Source organism: Corvus cornix, chromosome 3 (genome assembly GCF_000738735.6).
Source record: "Corvus cornix cornix isolate S_Up_H32 chromosome 3, ASM73873v5, whole genome shotgun sequence".
NCBI classification, from domain to species: Eukaryota; Metazoa; Chordata; class Aves; order Passeriformes; family Corvidae; genus Corvus; species Corvus cornix.
This window is the reverse complement of record NC_047056.1, coordinates 68,733,053-68,755,036: the sequence shown is the minus strand read 5'-3', so window position 1 is coordinate 68,755,036 and position 21,984 is coordinate 68,733,053. Positions and strand designations below refer to the sequence as shown.

The 21,984-nt window shown below is 39.2% G+C and overlaps 1 protein-coding gene across 2 annotated transcripts in view; it reads right to left on the bottom strand.

Moving 5' to 3' along the window:
* Positions 1 to 1,006: 1,006 nt before the first annotated feature.
* Positions 1,007 to 21,984, bottom strand: part of CDK19 (cyclin dependent kinase 19) — a 121,184-nt gene continuing 100,206 nt past the window's right edge. For both annotated transcript variants that reach the window (XM_039568667.1, XM_039568666.1), the window contains exons 7-13: positions 19,392 to 19,535; positions 19,055 to 19,124; positions 17,796 to 17,868; positions 13,831 to 13,928; positions 12,240 to 12,318; positions 8,059 to 8,325; positions 1,007 to 5,259 (exon numbers count right to left, since the gene is read on the bottom strand). In XM_039568667.1, the coding sequence (XP_039424601.1) occupies positions 5,128 to 5,259; positions 8,059 to 8,325; positions 12,240 to 12,318; positions 13,831 to 13,928; positions 17,796 to 17,868; positions 19,055 to 19,124; positions 19,392 to 19,535 (863 nt within the window). In that variant the 3' untranslated portion in view covers positions 1,007 to 5,127. The remainder of the gene's footprint in view (positions 5,260 to 8,058; positions 8,326 to 12,239; positions 12,319 to 13,830; positions 13,929 to 17,795; positions 17,869 to 19,054; positions 19,125 to 19,391; positions 19,536 to 21,984) is intronic.

Sequence of the window (21,984 nt, the reverse complement as noted above, 5' to 3'; positions counted from 1 at the left end):
AAGGACAGAAAAAGGGACACCACAATTCAAATCAGTACGATTAGGCTGGATTAGACTGTAAACTGCATGACCAGGTAGGAAAAACAGAGAGAAATGTGCAGTAAAAGAACAGAGATTGAGACAGAGCCGGCACTGGAGGTTTTAGAAACATCCAAGCCAAAGCTGTTGACTAAGCACAACCTTATCAACAAAAGGACAACAGAAGCAGAAACTATGAGGGTTACAGAGCTGGAAATGCTCAGCTGCACTGAGACTGAAGGAACAGCTCTTAATCTCGAGGTGTCAGGGATGCAGACTAAACTTTTTGACAAAGGCCACTCCTATTCCCACCCTTGTGTAAAGCGTACATCAAAAAACAAAGCCTCTTTCTTAGACAACTGGTAGTGCAAGTAAATCCCCCCAATCATTCTTACCCATGCAACAGTTACAGAGAGGACAAGTGGGATTTTTGAAAGTTGTTATCCACCCATCCATCCATCCAAAGTTAGATGGAACAGAAACACACAGATTAGCAAAGCACACAAAACCCCACTTTGAAAACCCACCAATATGCTCTAGCTCATGCTTTCCATGTTGCCACCTGGAATACTTGAAATGCTCCAAGATCCAGCTGGAGGAGAAAGTAGGAAGGTAGTTATTTCCAGAATAGAGTAAACCAGCTTTCTTTTTCAGAAGATGCATCTATAGGGTTGTTACACAAGTAATAACGAATCTCAGCAAGTGACATTGGTGTGGCACGCCAGCACACTTACAAGCAGAGAGCAAAACCTAAGAGAACACTCCATCAATCTTTCCATAAGGTTTCATTCTATTGATAGATACATACCCGTGAATATCCTCATGGGCATTTTAAAAGCTGTGATTTCAACTCTGAGGTTTTGCAAGCTTTGTGTGGTGTATGATATCATAAACAGCCTGAATATAATTACAACTGCAATTTTGTGGCCTGTATTTTCCCTATTGGTAGCCCAAAGTTGATGTTTACAGGAACTTTTCTGCACACTTATTTGATTTGAACTTTTTATTATTATTACAAATGTATATTATTTTATTAAAAAAATTCACACTGAAGCAAAGTCAATTCCATTTCATTACAACCAAGAATATAAAATAAATGCAATGAACTCATAGCTTAGTTTTAACAGTCATTTCAAGAGTGACATCAGGACAACTTAAAAGCAGTAAACTCTCAACTCTAGAATGAGAAACAAGTATTTTGCTTTGTGGTTTTGGTAGCCCATTGGCACGGGCACTGCTGAATGTGGCCACCACAGATCTAGAGCGGCAAAGTTTTGTGGCAGCACCAGGCGCATACACAGTAATTTCTAATGGAAACTACAAAAATGAAAGATGCGTGCATGAAATTATTAGGATAAAAAATAACTGAGTAGAGACAGGCACACTTCCACAAATAGTAAACATGGGAATATACAACTAGAACAATTTGAAAAGTTACTACCTTACATATATAAAAAGTTCTTTAAATTGCTGTTAAAAAGGACATGTTCTGTCCAGATTTTGTGTAATACTTTTTAGTGTCTACACAAGACAAATTTTTAAAAAAATTAAATAGCATTAATTTACTACTAAATATTTAGGAGATAACAGTGCATTAAGGACTTTTTTCATATAGTAATACACATCGCTCCTGTCTGGCGACATATTTTAGAAGATTACGTATGGCCTTATGTACAATACATTTATTTAACCCTAAAACAATTCTTTGCTTAATGGTGTTAAAGTACCATTCCTGAAGATTATGAAGGGGAACTAAGCTTATTATGTTTATATAAAATATCATACATATTTGAACACTTCTAGCTTCCCGCCACCCCTCCCGCTATGAATGCGCTTCCCTCCCCCTCCCCACATACAGTGTCACAGATACAGTGCAGAACTCGCAGCTTTCCCTCTATATTTTTCCTTCATTGTGCAGTTTGTGCTACATAAACCTCACCAACGTGGACCAGGCTGCTCATCCCATTAATTCCCCATGTTTGTTTCCTCTGAGCCACAATGGGAAAAGCTGTACTCCGCAGCCCGCTCTCCCACCAGGATGGAGGAGACGGCTCTACGCCTCTCGGTACAGGTGTGAAACACTTCGGTGAGGGTCTACAGGTTATGGGCAGAGACAGAGCTGAGTAATAATGAAACTGCACAGGCAAAAAATAACATAAAAAGGACATGGTCCTGGTTTCCCATGACAAACTGCACTATTCACTTCTGAAAGTGGAGAGTTTTTACCTCACGGGATAACCCCTAGGCAGCAAGGCTTCTTCCACTATGACTGCCACCCACCCTGGCAGCATGCATCAAGCGCCCAAGAAAAGGCAAATTGTTTCACTACCACAAAGGACTACAAGAGTGTGCAGAGCCTACATTTCGCAGCCAGCACTGTTGCTTTTATTTGCTCTCCTCCTGGTTGTGAATTTGAGGGAAGGGAGGAAGTCAGCTTGGCTTCACCTGTGCACACAAAAGCTAGAGAGGAGTGGCATGTGGTCATCTATCAACCTAACCAAGGCAAGAAATGCAAGTGCAGCTTAGAGAGGTTGTGGCAGTCATTCTAGAAGCTGGAAGCTCACTCAATTAAAGCACCTTACATTGCTGTGAAGTTTCACACTCTACACATCAATTAATCTACACCATGATTTTGCCTTATTGGCACAAGAGCCAACCTTAACTAACCATATGGTTCCCTGCCACCTCCTGATCTTGTATGAATTTTGATGATCAGCTGCAAGTCACAGCAGGGAGAAGAAACATTAGATAACTGTAGTAGAAAAGACGAAATAATTTTGAGAGAACAGAAGGATGAAAAGAACAGGAGGGGACAAGAATCACTTTGCCGTAAGTTAATTTCCAGGAATGTGACATTCAAATAGCAGAAGTATAAAAGAAGTTTTACTTAATGGCATTGGCCAAATATCCATTTGATCAAAAGTACCTCATCCTAACATCAGTAAGGGGTGAGACAGAAAGAATGTCACCCCAGAGTCACTGAAATAAAGGAACAATTAAAACCTGTTTTTTCAAACAGGGTACTACAGTATGTATAAAATGTAGCATTTCAAGGGTTACACAGTGGAAGTATCCTTTGGGAGATTCTTTTCTCCCAGAAATATTTTTTTCCTTCCAATTGCTTCATTTAATTTTTCACCACCTTCTTATCCATTTGATTACAAAAGCAGGTTGTGGTTGCTTTTCCAGAGCAGCTGGGCGTTGTCAAAATCACATGATGGTAGGTATTGCCGAAGCAAAACAACTGCTCAGAAAAAGTAGGAAAACAACACGAGTTTGAGGAGGAAGGGGGCACTAAATGTGATTGGGAGATCAAATCCAGTAGAACCATGTATGTGACTAGCTGTGATGAAAAGCATTCTCCTCAAAGCAAACACATCTACTCATCTTGCTACATCTGATCACAACTTCAATGTGAATGCGTACGGGTACACAGGTTTTTTTTGGGCACAGGACAGAAGAGAACACTCTGCAGTAAAAAAACCTGGAACACTGACCATTTACATCGAAACTCCTCTCACTTCACCTCTTCTCTGTGGACACCAACTGTAGAAGCTCACTCATTTTACACTGCCAGTAGTTTTCCAAATGCATTCCTCCAGGTTTTCTGCCACAAGAGTCAGCCTCATTTCTGAAGGCTGAAGCAAAAATGAAGCTGTCCCAAATTATATGTTGTGTTTCTTCGAGTAACTGTGGTTCCAGAAGTTGGACAATAATCCTCTGATTATGCTTCTGAACTCTTGCTTAATTACTAGGGATTTTCTGCCAGCTACCCATCCACTTACAGTCCCTTAGGCACAATCAAAACATGTTTGCTCTAGGGAAAAAGAAACATTTCAGTGCAATCAAGCGCATCTGGTGTAACTAATCTGGTTAATCACAGCAATGTGAGGGACACAGAATATGCATTATAAACAAGATAAAGGAAAAATTTTCAACATGCTTTTCAAACTGCACAATAGTTTCTCTTAATTATAAATTCTAACATAAAATGATTAAATGCATTTGTTTTTGCAAGTCTTAGTATTTCTGTCACCTTTAAATTTTGAGAACTGACTCAGGAATGTGAAAGAAAGCTAAATTTACAGAACTCTCACACACATTAATAAGCTACTTAGCAGAAAAACAGAAAAAGCCCGTCATCCACATTCCTACTGAGACTTGAGGGCAGTAAATACATTTTCCTGACTATTTTGGTGTCCAGCCTGGGAAGACATTCCATTCTCCTGTTCCAACAGATCCTGAAAGCATCTCCTTTTTATGTGACTGTCCTGGTTTCATTTAAAGTAATGCTTAATTTAAAACTACTCAGAGCATGATCACTGTGATTTCAAGAATTCAATGTGAATGAGTTAAGAAATATCAGCAATCTTCTGTTTGGCGTTCAGTCCAGTAGCATGAAGCATATCTGTTGCTGCAGAGACTTGGGTGGGTTTTCTTCTTTTTCATTTTTCTTTTTTCATTTTATTAATTTTAAAAATTTTTTATTTTTAATACTTTGCCTGAAAACTAGACTAATAAAAACAGAATAGTAAAATACTCTGGAACAGTAAAATTTTGCTGTTCTTGACATCCATGAGCAAAACAGTAATATCCTGTGAAAATAACATAGTGCTTTAAAAAGGTGCAATATACCTGTATAGCTAAACTGGTTTGCCTAGTATAAAACTAACTATATACAAGCTTGAAAGCCTGGGAGTTCAAGATTTTAAAACTTTAAAATCCCATCAAAGAGATTGAAAAGACAGATTTATGGCAATCACTACAGCATAAGGAAGGTGCACCAGGAATCCTTCAAAATTCCAAAGGTTAAAGAAGTTAAGTGCTGGGTTCAGATCAGAAGGGTCCATTAGAGTAACCACAATGGAGCACATGCAAGGGCAGAGAGGAAGGAAAACTTCACAAGAATCTCCTTTATGGCAGTAAAGGGATGGGGATGAGGCAGGGGTGGGGGAAGTCTTCAGTGAGTGAAGTTTTCCTTTTGTCATCATGAATTTTAATTCTGCATCATAGTTTGTATTTTTGGTCTTCTCATCATTATGAACTTCATATTGCTGGAGTCTTCTGGCTTCTAGTCCATTCCTTTCTGAGTGCAGCCTATCAGGCCTCTCAATACCTGTGAGACTGATGAGATTGGTGATACTGAGAGCTCTGCTGAGATGATGTGGAATAGCCCATTGTACTCTGGGACTGAGAAGATCCCTGAATGTTGCTTTGGTAACTCAGGCGTGAGCTGGAGTGCTGCAGGAAAAAAAGAGAAGGATCAAAGGAATGAAACCCAGCCTATCAGGACCATGCAGCTCAGGAAATTTTTAACCTCTCTGGTGCTCATTAAAACATGATTTTTGGGGAAGCTGACTAAATAGTGCTACTATTTGGGGTCCCATAAAACAAGTCCTCATTCTGATCTGCAATCAGCTTTAACACAGCACACAAAACGCACAAGAACTCTAGGAGACACCTAAAAGTACAGCATCTATACACCCATTTTCTGAAGAAAAAAATACACAAGGGACAAGAGAGCAGACTCCCTTTCAAAATTCATGTCTCTTAAACTTACATCTATCATTATTGTAAATGCTATTAATGCAAAACCAAACTGCTAAGGCTACAAACTACCTTCTCAAGATAGGCAATACTAAATGTTACAGAGAAAAATTTTATTCTTTTCTGAGAAAAAGGCAACCATGACTTAGGAGTTACTCAATTTATCTAAATGAAAAATTCTCCGTTAAGATAATATAATTTTAAGCGAGACTCTCAACCTGCTTCCCTACCCACTGCAAACAAGGAAAACTGCTTAAAGATGGGCATGTATATGTACATAACCTTACATTCATTTTCTTGAATGTCTTTTTTCCCCCTCCATAATCTGGGACAATCAGCTCAGTGGACTCCAACCTCAGCAAGACAAATTCATTGATCTTGCAGCCTCCAGCCTGCTGAATTTGCCCTTTCATTACCATAACCATTCCCCATCCAGAATTACTCATGAGCTGCCCAATAATGCAAGTTGCAAAATCACTTGGCATGAGAAGTACTGCTGAATGGACAGGAGACTCTCCAGCAAGGTAAACCCCACAGCAATCCACATAATTAGGCTGGTTGTGTAACACAGTGTCTGAAACCTGACATTTTTCCCAAAATTCTGGAAATTTTTTCAACTTATAATGGAAAAGAAAAAGAATTGTGATAAATGCTATGACTTTATAGAAGCTCTTTCTGGATGAAAAGCATCACCTCACCTTGTTAAGCAAAATACCCAAGGTCACATAAGGAAGGCTTACTAAAATTCAACTATGCACTGTCATTTCTGAAAGCAACATATATTGAGGCTGGTGAATGACAAAAAAACTTCAACATATACTTTAGACCTAAATGAAATGAAACACAAAGCAAAGGGAATCTTCTATCTACTTCTGAATAAGATAAAATGGAGTAAAATTAATGCCATAAGACTACAAGAATGCATTAACTTGCCCATGCTTATTTTTGTTCCACATATGAGAATTTGTTTTTAACAAAGTCAGACTTGGACAAATTGCAGACATTCCTTTCTGGAACAGAAGATAGTCAGCTAGAAGTTAAAGGCAGATAGCCAAACACACGCATAAAAATGGATAGTCAGACCACACAATTTAGTGAATGACATAAAGGAAACATGCAGATCATGATTTGATGCCTGTTCTGTTAAAGTTTAGAAGGAAAGCGTCATAGAGTGTAAAAAAAATCTGAAAAAAAAGAATATTTAGACTGCTAGCAACTTGGGGAAGTCTGCCAACAATTCAGAGAGCTGGTTAAGAATTCTATAATGGATATCATCAAATGCAGCACACCAGTCCTCAAAGTACAGACCAAACCAGACCAGCCATAAATACTGTGCAGTCAGACAGCTGTACTGATCTGTCCAGGCCTGAAGCCTGTCTGGAACTTTTCAAAAAAGAAACCTAGTTGTCTTTCTCTTTAAATTGCATTCAATGCCTTCATGACCATTTGTAACTCAAAGAGTCAAACAAAAATAGGAGAAATATGTCTGGCACTGAGTAATCAATTGTCTGTGGAGAAGGTCTGGAAGGCTAAGTCAAGACAACTCTAGAGCTGGGTGCCTTAAAACCTACTTATTTTAACTTTAAAGCAGCCTGAAAAGACCATTCTCCAAGGCAGGATCCCCTTGGAGGCTAGAAGCAGATGGATGCCCCAACATTATTTAAAAGTTACCCTTAATATCTACCTTTTTTTAATTCGTCTTTCAACTAACTACTGCTCCAGCAAGTATAAACTCAGGTACTGAAGATCCTAGTAAGTTCAATGCTTTCTATAGTTAATGTACGTTACTTTTTTGGTGGAAAATATAATTCTAGTAAGCAAATACAATTATGCAAATTCAAAAATGATTCAGTGATAGTGCTTTTCCTTATGAATGCTACTGTACTGGAAAACATGAAATCTGTTCTACTTTGGTCCCATTAGAAACAATGCATGTCTTTGTGCCCTACTTTGGCATGAATCAAATGGATGAACCGAATTGTCATTCCTGTGCTTACATTCATTTTTTTCTTTAACATTAGAAGCAGACTTAGAAAGATACCAGAATAAACTACAGCACCACTTCATACATGTGACAATATGAGGAATGAAATGCGAAAGCCTGATTCTATCTTTGCTTCTCCTTCTCAGGATCATCTCACATCTGCTCCTCACATGGGATTTAATAATGCCAAGACCTGATATCCTGAACTTGATGCAATGCAGCATTTACATCCACTGGCTTCAGCAAGGTTACTCTAAAATATAAAGTTAAGCAAATATTTAAGTGCTTTCCTAGAGTGGACTACTCTTCAACACTTTACAGGATGCAGTAGATACAACTCAAACTGGTATTCTATTGAAAATTACCAATCACAGAACAAAACCTCAGCATGCCTCAGGTTACATCAAAAATTCATTAAAACGTGATCTGTTCTTGCAGTGGGGAAGGGGAAAAATGACATTTTAGCCCTTGGCCCTATATATCAGAAACAGAAAAATTTCCAGAGGTACCTGATAATCTGAAGGCATGACAGGCCCGCCTGAGTTAGTGCCTGAAGGCCCTATGCGTGGTTTCTTGTTCGGAGGCACCTGGTTGAGGCTGGAATCCTGGCTGTGCTGGAGCCCCGCGCCGGCACCCCCTGCTCCGGCGCCAGCGCCCGCCGCCGTCCCGTTGGTCTGGGTGCTGTTCTGCTGCTGTGGCTGCGGCTGCTGCGGCGCTGCCTGCGGCTGCTGCTGAGGTGCTGTTTGCTGCTGATGCTGATTCTGCTGCTGCTGATTCTGAGGGAAGAAGCGACACAACACGGTCACTTCCTCTGAGCTAGGTTTGTGAGCTTCATGGAGCTGCCAACCCTGGCGTCACCAAGGGGAAGGCAGGCCTGCCGGCCCAATGGGAAAACAGAGCAAGGCTGAATGCTGGGTGAAGTTCACTCTCAGAACAGACTTGCACACCTTGTGGGGGTATCCCACTTGTGGTCATTTCGCTTTTTTAATGAAACAAGCTGGACTTGAACTGGAAAGACAGTCTAGTGCCTCCTACAGCTCAGAGAGGATAAAAGGAACCATTTATAAAGCAGTAATCACCTAATGAATGAAATCAAAACACCCAAAATTTCACTAGTGCTCAGTGGCAGACATAAGGAACCACAGTAAGTTGCTCTAAGTGCTTCAATGGCCTTGTTCACTAAGAATCAAAACCACTTTTCAAACTTTCACTTTTCACCTGAAGAAGGCTGACAGCATTACTGCCAGAAAGGTAAGCAAATTGAGACCAAAGTTATATCATGCCTTCCTGGTTGCAAGGAAATTCTGTGGCAAAACAAGAAACAGGTTTCATTATGATTTCAGTCTCCTGTGCTTTTAAATACCCTGCAGGGAGTGCTGTACTGGGAATAGGGCCCAGCATGGTGAACAATGTATAGCGCCAGAAAATCTTACTGAAATAGCAGAAAAGTGAAAATAGACCAGAGATGTTGAAGACGAAAGAGGAGGAAACAACTGAAAGAAGAATCTGCCAAGGGAAGGAGAAGACTAGCAAAGGAAGAGAAGCCAGATAATTAAGATGACACTGGGACCTAGCAGGAAAAGAAACAGAGAAAAGTGTCACAGAAGGGAGAATAAAGGTTAAGAAGGAGAACACAAGAGTAAAAGACATAGAGAGCTCTTTTGGCTTCAGAGGGCTACAGACTAAAAGGAGTATTTGAGGAAGTGGAGGGAAGGTCAGAAAATCAACAGAGTGCAACTCTGTCCTCCATGGTTAGACAGTTCTGGGAAAGACAACACATTCATTTGCTTTCAAACACCAGGGATGGCTCCTCCATCAGAGCACTAAACCACCTAAGAGAATTGCAAAGGAAAGCAATTTCACTCCAAATGTGAGATATGTCACTTGCTCATCATGTAAAAAAACCTTCAAATGACATGGATTGAATTAAAAAGCCTTACTACCCTTCCCCTAATATACTGTAGGGAACATTCCAGGATAGGGGCTTTTTTCCCCCCTAGTATATCCACTTATGTAATGATCAAAGCTTTAGTATGGCAGCCTTTTAATAAAAAGCTCACTTTATTAGTTTTTCAGAAATCTTGACAACCAGTTGCCACTAGCAGAAAATCCTTGATGCCCCCATCACCAAGAGGCTTTCAGTTACCTCAGATAAACGACATAAAAGATCTTCATCTATGCCAGTCATCACAATGGCCTCCCAAGATACATTCAGACAAAATTTGCAGTGATGTATTCATTTAAGATTACAAAGAAGGCTTGCATCTTCAAGGACTTAAGAGGGGGCTTGCAATTCCATGTCACATTTAGCAAAAGCCATAATCTATCCTCCTGCATGTAGTCCTCAAATCTCATCTCAGTCAGGTTCTACTTCCTGGGAGATTTAAACTTCAATCATTTAAAAAGTTAATCAAACTAGCTTGTAAAAAAAGCTATTAAGAAGCAATTTATTTTTCATAATGGTTTGAGCTTCACTGATGCAAACAAAACACCAATAACTAAGGTACTCTTTGTGTTAGAATTCTGAAATTTGTGGTTTCATAGGAGTGTTTGGATGCAAGTAAGGCAGTTACTATTGTGTGAGCTGAAAAACTGCAATTTTTTAATGTGTAACCAAATATTGAAGGGACTCTCACAATTAAAGGCAAGAGTTTATTGTACGTCCCAGGTTTTGTGCTTCAGATTTTAGCACAAAATTTAGTTGACTAGCCTGAGCTTGTTCTTGTGTGGAACTACTGCTGCTGCTGCCTGGGTAGAGACTGAGACCTGCTCTGTCAGTCTCCAGCTGGGGTCTGGCTGCCCTGCCTTACTGCACAAAAATGGCTTTCGCCAGCAAAAATACTGTCCTCAGGTCAGTCTGGCTCATGGCAGTTCCTAAATGACTGAACTTGTGAAAGGCCTACACTTAACAACACATTACCATATGTCACCTCTCAGGCACAAATTACCAAAATGAAATTTCAGTCCTACCTAGAAACAAACCTAGCAGAAACTTGCCTAACAGAATTTAAATATTTTACAAACCCTCATTTTAGCCTTGCTGACTAACAGTTAACAATATTGGAGAATGGATGCTTATGCTAAGTGTTACTTCCGATGCAAGTTCCAAATAAACAAACACAGACAACTTCTCCAGGTTTCCAATGACTATACAGATATTTACAATTTTAAAAACAAACCAGTAAGGAACCAGTCTAAAAAAAACCCCAAAACCCCCTTTCATTTATGTCATAAAGCAACAAAACATGGCACAGATCCAACTTCCCAGAACAGTTTTTACCTCCACACTTTCTACACTGTGGGAACACATTCAATGAGTAATGTGTGACTTATATTACCTAAATGGTCTAAAAAAAGTTTAATTTGGAGTGTGCATAAATACCTGACTGTCCTCAACAATCTCAAAGACCATTTATATATTGGTTGTTTTAAATATAAGCATGCTATTGTCATCATCCCCGCAACACTCCCAGGGAAAAGACAGAAATTTACTTTTAAGTACATGGACTTAAATATAAAAAAGCCAGAGTAATTTGAATTCATAAGGTTTCTTCTTGTTTTTTGAAGCTGTAAGAGTTGAAGCAAAACTAGTAACAATTACAAACAAATCAGTATCATGACTATTTTTGCTCAGGAGCCTGTTTCCTCCTTTGGAAAAAACTATCTGGACACAAAACTCAGGGATACTACCACTTGCTCTCGGTACAGAAGAATCTGCAATATCTGTTCTGAAAACAACATTTGCTCTCTGAAATACAGTTTTAAACTCCTAGTTAGTCATGCTACGCAGAAAACTGAAAACAGAACGTTCATGTAGTCAAATGGTTTTTCCAAAAGACAACGGTCCTTCTTACATAGTCCTCAGATAACTACAGTTCAAGACTGTTCTCTTCTCTTTTGTTAGCTATACATCACTGTTGTTGCCTCACTGTACCCTGTTCAGTGAAAATAACACACTGTTTCCTACACTGTAGCACCATTGTCCAGCCTTCACAGCACTATGGGACAATCACTGTGGTCACGTAGCTCAGCTGAGCTACACGCACCAAGCAGATCAGATTATGTTGCAAACACACCAAAATTTATTATGCACACAAACAAGTTCTTGCCCATGTCTACAGGGCTATGGGAAAGAGAATATTCAGAGCAGATTGCTGCTACCAGAACAGTTCACAGTCCTTATTACTCCTTTGTCTGCGGGCCCTTAAAACATGATCAGGAAACTGTGTGCAGATGGATGAAATGTTCTGATGTAGTGCCAGAAGCAGCCTGCCACTATTTATTTGAGACCCCAACAGCCATCTACATTCAAATGGCTGGATGTATGCCAGTCATACAATGAAAATGCCATTCTTTTCATTTGCTCACAACGTATTTTCATCATGTGATGCTGGAGGAGATAGCAAGGTCTTGGAAGGACAGCAACTGAGAGCAGGCTACTGCTGACAGAAGAGCCCTCCAGCTCATTCCCCACAGGTCAGGGCAAACCATGCTGGTGATATCACCTGAGACACCCCAAGTCATCTGACACTTTTCAACTGTCTGAGAAGCAGTTTTAAGAGAGCGTTGCCTTAGAAACACATTTTTGGTTAACTCTTCATGTTTCAGTACTTTCCATTTGGCACCATCATGCTTTCTTATTGCATACTTAGAAGTAAAAAAAATAGCCAAAAAAAGGAGTTTATTATACCTTATCCCCTTTCTCTTCAGGTTCATCTTCATTGAGGAATTCTCTTTTTGGATATGGAATCTGACAGCCAGCAAACACACTGAAACACAGTAAACAGTAAACACTCCACAAATATGTACATATGGCATACATTTCCTTAACACTATGTTAAAAACAAATGCATGTCACACAACTTCATTTCTGCTATCCGACGAATCCTGTTTCCACAAGTGAGTGGCAGTGTGAGCACCCAAGATAGGTGCTGATTGTAATGTCAGATCTCTTTGCTGTTGGCACAAGGCTGTCATTTAGAAATCATGGCATGGTTGAACATGCCCAAATGCCAGAACGACCACTTGTTGATCCAGATGGTAAAATGAACAAACGCAGTGTCAGAGGTTCCACAACACCCAGTTGGAACATGCATGGCTCACTGAATAAAGGGACTGATCCAAAGAGTATTAGTGTCTTATGAGCCTGCCTTGGCTTACAACAGGCTTCAATATATTTGCCAATTACAACTGCAGAGTTACTTTCAATAAGCTTCTCAGGTCTTGTTTAGGGAAAAAAAGATCGCTTTTAAATTCATCTGGCCAATGGCATTTGGAACATTCCTTAATGTTTATCATCCTGTTATCCTGTAATCCATGGGGAGCTATCCAGCTCTACACAGGATAGCATCAGATAAACACTAAGCAGAAAATTACTGGTAGGTCTTGACCAGTATAAATTTCTTAGATTTCTGTGCCAACACTCAGAATACAATCAACATGACGTGGTTTTTAGAAGGGTGTAAACAGTTCCTAATCTTGCTGCTATGTAGAGTTTGATTTTTTCAAACAGAAAAAGAAATTTTAAAAACCCAACTAGTCTCAACTAGACTCCTTTTTCATTCCAGTGACTGTTCCCTCCTTTTAGTGTTGCCTGCTAGTTGAGGAAACAGTGAAAGCAAAGGTAGAAGTCTACCTGCATCAAGTTCATACGGATCATAATGCTGTGCACCACCATGCTTCTGAAAACTGGGAAGAGAAACTGACAAAGTCTGCCAGCTGGAGCTGAATATATCATTTGAACTTTTCATGACAATAAAATATACAGAAATATAAATTCTGTACTCTCAAGCCTTCTGAACAAGGGATTTGTGGGATTTTAGGCAGCCATTTATCTCTTCACTTTTCCCATACTGTTACCCTGTGAAAGAGGGCATGGGAATGGGCTGTAGGTCAGAGAACTGTCCCACTCCTAGGGAGAGGCACAATCAACCAGGCAATGGAGAACAGGGCTCTGAGGCTGTGTAAGGCAGAACAGAAGAGGGCAGAGATTGATTCTCTAAATACTGCAGTAATGTTGTCACTCTGGCTTTGGTAGCACATTCAGAATTACAACACTAGTGCGGTACTGGGTTATTTTTCATGACCACTCAGTTCTGGCACCAGTAGATACAAACACTTCTTACTACACTTGTAGCTTCTAATGAGCATGCCTGAGCTTCTACTTCTTACGGACACAGGTAGGTAGGTATCTGTGAATTTTTCAGCTATCATGTCATTTCAGGGACTAGCATGTAGCAGAAGGAAGTCACCCCAACGTGCACAAAAGAGGGAATACATACTCTGATGTAGGCAGAGGATCCTCTTGAAAGTAAGGGTCCTGCAAAGCCTGCTCTGAGGTAATTCTCTTGGTAGGGTCCATAGTAAGAAGCTTCTGAAGCTGCAAAGCATAACATTAAAAATGGCAAAAAGCTTAACAAACTATCATTTTTCAAACTATGACTTGTATGTCTTGGATTGTGGATTACTAAATTATTTCTGGCTTGTCCAGACAAGCCTAAGTTAGCATTGCTTGTTCAGTGAAATTCCCAAGAACTACAATGCACATCCATCAAAGTACTGTGGTTGTGAAGTACTTCTCATGTAATAAACAGTTAAGTGTACCAGGCAATATTAATTGCTCAGGCTGAACCACTGCACTAAAGCAACGCTAAATTCAGCTGTCACAGGTTCATAAAGCATCATTTCTAAATAACAGCTTTTTCTTGTGGTATGTGCGCATAGCTTTTATACTGTTCTACACTGCTGACACAAAAGGAAAAAAGTGTCAGAACAGACTGAACATGACCAGGATTCTCCATATCTCCGCTTCAGGGATGGAAACAATAAATCTTCATTTCTTGCACTGGCAATATTCCAGAATCAGAGCACTCTGCTACTCATGCAGCTCCCAAACCCAGTCTAATTGGTACCAAAATAAAAAAGAGGAGGAGCAGACCCTTCCTAGTAACCTTTCCTCATTGCTAGGAGGAAAACAAGCACAAATTTATTAGCCAGAATACTTTTGACTGCAGCAGGCTATAAAAGAGGATTACAATATATTAGTAGTATAAAACAGGAATTATAGGCATATCACATCATTTTAAATAGTTACTTACTTATCACATTCTGATAAATTTACAGTAGGAAATTTAGGTGCTGAAATTACATTATACAGTATCCTGCTCTAACACAATACTCTCTTAATTCAAGCCAGTAGTGAAAATAAAAATCCTTCTGCAAAGGACATATCAGCTCAAACTCTCTTTGAGGTCTCCAACAAAAACTGCCTGGATATTCAGCAAAAAAATGTGATTTTGGCATGGGTATTTAGGGCTTTTTGCTCCAATAAATTAAAAACCTAACATACAATTTCATATTCTATATATATGCTACAGTAAAGAGCCTCAGTAAAAACACTCACCCTCCTCAAAAAAGGAAATACAGGGAATCATCTTTCTCAATAGTTGTAGTTAACCCTACTTGATAGAAAGGTCTCAAAATTCTTTGTACTTTTGCCATTTCCTTCCCAACTCTTTTTATTCCCATACTTTATGGGCAACAGACTGACAACAAAACAGAGCTATTTGGGCTGTCTCTCCACCTATCAGTTCATTTGCAACTAACTCCTAAATGGATTTCTGCTGCTTGCCTAGATACACCTCCAGATATTCCTGCATTGTACACACCTGGAGGGTTTGAATGGGCACTTATTTGCTGTATTTTTGTGCGGTGAGGTAACTCCTAACCCTACATTTTCTGTGGACCTTAACAAACGGAACTTCTAAATGTGATGTTGGCTCTCTACACAGTGACCTCACACAACACGGTATAGACAATAGTTTGGTACTCAATATCTTTACTTCAAATCACCTTTCCCTATGTGAAAATTTTTTGTCAGCTACAGCAGCTTCTGGCACCACTACAGGTTACGCAAATTTCCCAGTTCCTCCACCGTGACTGCAGGGACAAACATGCATATTCTGTACAAGGCCACTCCTGATCTTTGGTACCAGATGTCATCATTGACAGAAGACTACAGGGCATCAGCTTCTGCCTTCTGGACTCCTTCCTCAGACCCAGTTGCTGCAGCCCTACTCAAGAGAAAGCTCCTCCAGTTTTCTGCCACATAACACTGTCATCATGAACTGTCTCCAAACATGACCTGTATTCTTTGTCACTCATACGGTAAGGTTAATGTACTGCAGCAGAAGACCTGATGATATCTTGGCCCTTTTAATGATCTGGACATTCCCTTAGCATTCCTGCTTCACTTGCAAGGATACAATCAGCTTGCCCATTCCAAGTAATACCACACACAACATCCCTCTCAGCGAGATAACCTGCCTATCAGTGATGCTACTGTGAACCAACTTCTTTGAGAAAGTCTGGTTATCTGTAGCTTCTGGGGAAAATGAATAAAAAAAATGTCTGGAAACAATTTGCTTTCAGGGCAGCAGCTGCTAAGACAACATAGGAAACCAATGAGACTAGACTTCATCAAAATCTCATACTTCCCAGTAGGTCTCAAGCTCGCTCGCTCTCAGGCTCCACTGGCCTGACATGGCAGCTATGAATACTATGCCTGCAACTCTTCCAGGACAGCAAGAACAGATGCCTCTTCCTGAATGGAAAACATTCTGCCCTTCACGTAGACATTATCATTCAATGTCAATCAGCAGAATGGCATAATATCATTCTCTCTGTCAAGAGTCACTTGCTATCCTGCACTTATCTACTTGATGCCATCTGTTCCCCATGCACCACACTTCCTGCACTCATTAGCACAGTCTCAATCAATGACTGTTCAAAGCAGATGTCTTCAGAGGTCACCCTGCAAGATGGAGGTTACCTCATAAAAATAACTACCTTGGATATGAACAAGGAGTTTTAGGGAGTCTGCTTCACAATACATGAACCTCCCCAGTACAGCAATGAGATATCAGGAAGGTAGTCCACACTCCTGGGCATTCTTATTCAGAGCTCTGGGAGACTACCTGATTTGAGATCAGCCTCCGTCTCTGTGGCTGATCATTAAACCACCCTTATTCACTCCTTGAACTGTGAGAAAAATCTAACAAATTAGCCTCCTTAGCGAACTAAGTCTTCTTCATGATATTCAGAAAGAACAGCAAAGTATGGTAGTTTCAGTGTTCTTTAGAGATCTGGTTAATATTTCCCCTAGGAAAAGCAGCCTACCCACCCAAGACGACTCTCAACTCAGTGTTCAGCCTTGATGAATTAGCAGTATAAGCTGACAGCAAGCAGGTTTTCTGGTGGATTTCACTTTTACTAGGAAAACATGGAAATTCATGTGCTAACTAATGATGTCTCTTAAAATTGTCATCTTCTCAGTTAGACTTACCCTCCAGGTGATTCCACTGTATGCCCAGTAAGTTGAGTTTAAGAAATTTTAGTTCTTTTTTTTTTCATCAAGTCTCACTCTTCTTATGGAAATTCTTCCCTTCCACCCACTTGGTATCAACCTATTCTGTTTCCACAGCTATTTGTGTCATCATCCAGCAACTACTAACGAGTTAAAGAGCAAATCTTTGCCAGGACATAGAGAGATGACTGCTATGCTGAATTTGTAACTGAAAGCAGACCACTGAAACTCAAGCTGCCCTAAGAGCCTCATTACAGACCTCCCTGTACATGGCATTAGCAAAGTCACTTTGAACATCGTTCCTAAATTTAGACAGCACCAAGTCATCACAGAGGCATCCAGAAATGATGCAGTATTAGACAGAGAAACCCTGCGTTGGCCTACAACGGATGACTCGACTAGGCAACCAGCAAATATGTATTTAGGGATTTTGTCTGGAATCATTGCCAGAACAGTGGTGGACTACTCTCAGAGGGAAGAAAAAGAAAACCAAATTACTACAAGAAATTAATTTCTCCTTTCCTCTTCCCTTTCTTCTCAAAACTCTTTTAGCTTTTGGGGGTTCTTTAGCTCTCTGAAGCCACACAGAATCAAGACACATATTATACTCACTCTCTTATTTGCACAGGAGACCTAAAGGTAAGGCTGGGTATCCAAGTGTCTTGCAGATCTTAATTAGAGAAGACTCTCAGATCTTCAATACCAGCAGTTTAAGCAAAATGTGTATGAAGAAAACACATTTCAAAAATGGCCAGTTAGTGATAAATAGCTTTCCTTAACATTGGGGTTCATTAGAATGAGATAGGAGAACAGATACAGATATTACGCTTAAGAAATGCAATTTCATTCCTGTCATCACAGCAATTTTCAAGTTGCACCTACCAAAAGAAAAACTTTGCTGTCAGGCTTGACTTTGTGTTTCTCCATGTATTTTATGAGGCTACTATTGGCATATCTGAAAAATACAGTTAAAGAAAGACATGTCTGAAATAATAGTGCATTAAAAACATGTAACTCTATCAAGCGACCACAGAAACATTTCCCAACCCTCAGTAAGTAAACTGGAAAAAGAACTGCTATCAGAAGACACGTCAGATATTTACCTAGCAGTTGCACACATAAAGTGTGCTTTTCACCAACTGGAGAGCAATCAACTGTGTAAAGATTATTTCCATGAAGCAGGCAACTTTTATAGTATATGGATAAGCTGTTGATAAGGATATACGACAGAGAGACAATTTGAAGTTTATACTCTATTTTTCTAAAGCAACTCTGCCACAGAAAGTGTTCAGCAGTTTGTCACAGCTCAACATTTAAGCTATTAAGTTGCATCCAGTTAAAACTTGGCAGAGCAGTTAGATTACCATTCTGTCTCCCCAACCTGCAGAAAATCATACAGTCCTTACAGCTCCCAAACTCAAAAATGCTCTAAATACTTATAACCTGTGCCTTGCCTTCAATTTACGACTCCAGACGTTATCTAAAGACATTTTCAAAAGAAAGAAGCTTCAAAGAAAAGATAAACTTCATATCTTATGTAAAGCCAGTGTAATGAATCCATGTCAGAGCTGGAAACAGAATCCAAAAACTCCCAAATCCGCGTCCTCTACCTTACTTTAAGAAGTCCATGTGACTCCTTACCATCTCTGATCAATTATCACCACTTGACTCATTTAGCCAAAGCACCAGGAAACAGTAGAAGTGGAAAATTCGCAGATCCCAGACAGGCTTTGCATCACAACCTACTGAACATGCTACCTTCAATAGAAATTTCTGTCCAATACATTGCTGTCTTCACATACCCGCTTGTCAAAAATACCAGTGCTTCCCTATTCTTTCTCCCACAAAATGAATGAAGTTATCTTGAACATGTAATAGAAATGGGTTAAGCAAGCTCATTTGTCTGTGCCTGTCATAGATTAAATTACACTTATGACAACCCCTTCTAGAGAAATGAGGAGGTTATTCAGTTATGTTCTTAACAAGCAGCTGAGGGAGAGAACACCATTCAAGTAAACCACCTAATTCAAACAGGACAGCTGTTTGAATCCAAATACTTCAAAACCCCCTCCCCAAGAAGTCAGAGCCGATTTCTGCCTCCACCACACTCAATGAACTGTTGTTACATTATCATCACTTACGTTGTTCTTCTAAAATCTTTCTGAAGAGTTGGATATTCTGGCATCTTCCTTATGTCTTCCCAGTCTTTATCTATGGTAGTGCAGAAAAAAGAAAAAGCATTTACAGTTCTGAATGTGTAGGTTAAGTAATACTCAGGAAGAAATAACTACAGGAGTTGTTTGACTTCCTATTTGTTGGCCAGTGCTATTGTTCTTTAATTGTCAGCATTTCCAAATCCATCAAACTGACAGTTGCTTTGTACCTATAAAAACAACTAGTAATTTCCTTTAGAAAAAAACCCCAACAAACAAACAACTCAGTAGCACTATGTCTGCTGCTTTAATGAAAATAAATTACCTGCAGGGAATCCCATTACACTGAAAATGCGGTCTAGCTGATCGTGATGAAAAGGATTACTTGTTTTGATATCCTCCTGGCGACAGTGAAATATAGGTTCTGAAGTCAACAGTTCAGCAAATATGCAGCCGATTGCCCAAATATCTACAAAAGAAGGAAGATAATTAATAAAATTTACTGTATCAAATCGCTCTGGTTTTTGTTTCTGCACAATTTCTCAACCTGTATAACCACAGTAAGATAAAATGCTTCACATTTAAAAACAATGCATTAATATAATCCATTAAAAAGGGTAAAATCTGGAGATATGTTTTCTTTAAACCAAAATTAGAGTCTCAAAATCCAATTTGTACAGTGGCAGTCCAGCATTTAACAAAGTCACAGTTATGGCAGAAAACTACACAATATTTGCTTACAACATAGCTTAAAGGGCATACAATTGACCAAAGATTATCCCCCACAAAGATACACTGAAATAATACTTCTACCACATATTTCAGAACAGGTAATTGATAACCAAATAAACACTAACGAGGAAAAGACTAATGGCCCATATGTTAAACCAAATGGTGCAAGATAGTTAGAATGAGGAAAAAAAGATCCTAATTTTAATCAAGTATAGAAGTATATATAGTGATTACCAAACTTTGAAGAAATTAAGATCTTACTTGACAATTGACTCCCAGAGCAACAATACTTTGTCTCATCTACATCTCATGTACATAAAGAAAACAACAGCATATCTGACAGTTGGACTTGACGATCTTAGAGATCTTTTCTACCTTCATGATTCTATATACTGCAAGAAAAAAAACCAACTTCTATTCCATAAAATTCTCATTAATGTGATTTTTTAGATTAAAACTATTGTGGACAAAACCATTAATTTACAAGAGAACAGTTTTCAGATTACATGTATTCATTCTAGTTACTGCTTATTACCAGCCATCTTAGTGTTCTGTACGACCCAAATGCTTAATTATGCATCTTAAAATGAAAGTGCAAATTTGCCAGTGAGAAGAAGGTTGTTACCGGCCAAGAAAAAAAAAAAAATTTAAAAAGGATTTAAGGATTTGCTACACTGACAAATATGTGTCTGGGACACTGGGATACAACTTTGGAAGAAGATGTTGAGATCAGACAAATAAGCATAGTCTGCTGAACACAAGAGTGTGGAAACTTGTGTAGTAATAGAAGTTAAATTAAATGACCCCAGGAAACCTTTTTGATTTTTTTCTAATTTAACAGAATAAATACAAAAGCAATTTAACTTTAATGTATAAGTCAATGAGATACAAAATTATTTAACCAGAGTTTAGTTTAGATTCAGACTAAAGAAAACACTGAGAAGTGCCTCTTGGTTAATATGAAACTCCAAACCCCACTTGCTGTCAATGGTGATGTTTGGCCAATGCTGCCTTATAAGACACAGGATGTCCTTTAAAAAGAGCACCACTCTCCTGTAGGTAGAAATAGAAAGACAAGCCATCACACTCTATTTGCCAAAACCAGTCAGTTCCATTTCCATCATGTGTGGAGCTTGAGGTGTCCCAGTATATATAACCCTTTCTTCCAACCTCCCTTACAGGAAAATCTGATAACATTTTGTTCAGACTTTACAGTTTTGACAGGGTATAACTTGCTCTGTGCATTACATCACATTCTTGAGGTTTTATCTTCCTTTGATATTCCTATCAGCCTTATCTGCATGAAAACAAGATCTTTAGCTGTTGAGATTTTATCTGCTCAAGTAACTAATGCAGCATATTAATCACAATTGCTGCCTGGGTAGTAGGCATAAATTATCTACTCCAGAATGGAAATTACTTATTAATTGAAGAATAGAATCTTCATTTAACAGTATCTATTCACTCATTTTCATAACAGATAGCAAATCCTTTTGGAGATGGCTTATCTAGAGGCCAAAAGAATGGCAGCTCTCTTAGTTTTTGTGGCTTTTTGCAGTGCTCACTGTACATCACATTGTGAGAGAGAAGCTGGACCACTGCTCCTTATTCCATTCATTACTGCTCTATCCAGAGTGACCTTTTCCTTTTAATGAAGAAAAAAAAAAAAGTAAAATCTAGTATTCTCCCTGACAGCAAAGCTGAACTGGGAAATCTCCCTGATGTGACACAGCAAACTTCTAAACTCTGTTTTGCCTTCATCACCGTCACTGTGTGAGAGCAGAGCCACTATACAGTGCACAGAGAGTGTACTTTATACCCTCTGAGAATTCAGAAAGACAGACATTTTACCAACTGGATGTTACGTCTGTATAAACACTGGAAATTCCCAAGCTGGTGTTATAATTTTCTGTGGGATGGCATTACTGGGCAAGTCAAGCATGAGACTACTTTAACTCTGAGCAGTTGTTACATTTTCTAGCAGTTCATATGCTGGGGTTCAACCCTTTATGCTTCTTGCCAGATATTCTTCATCTCCAAAGAGCTAATATAAAGTAACCCAAAAGACTTGGTACAGAAAACCTGAAGCTTTAACTTCTGTAAGAAAAGATTAAAGAGATGGAAAAGGCCTTACAGCCATGCAGCTCAAGCAGGTCAGGGTCTTCACTTCATGAACCTTTTATGTA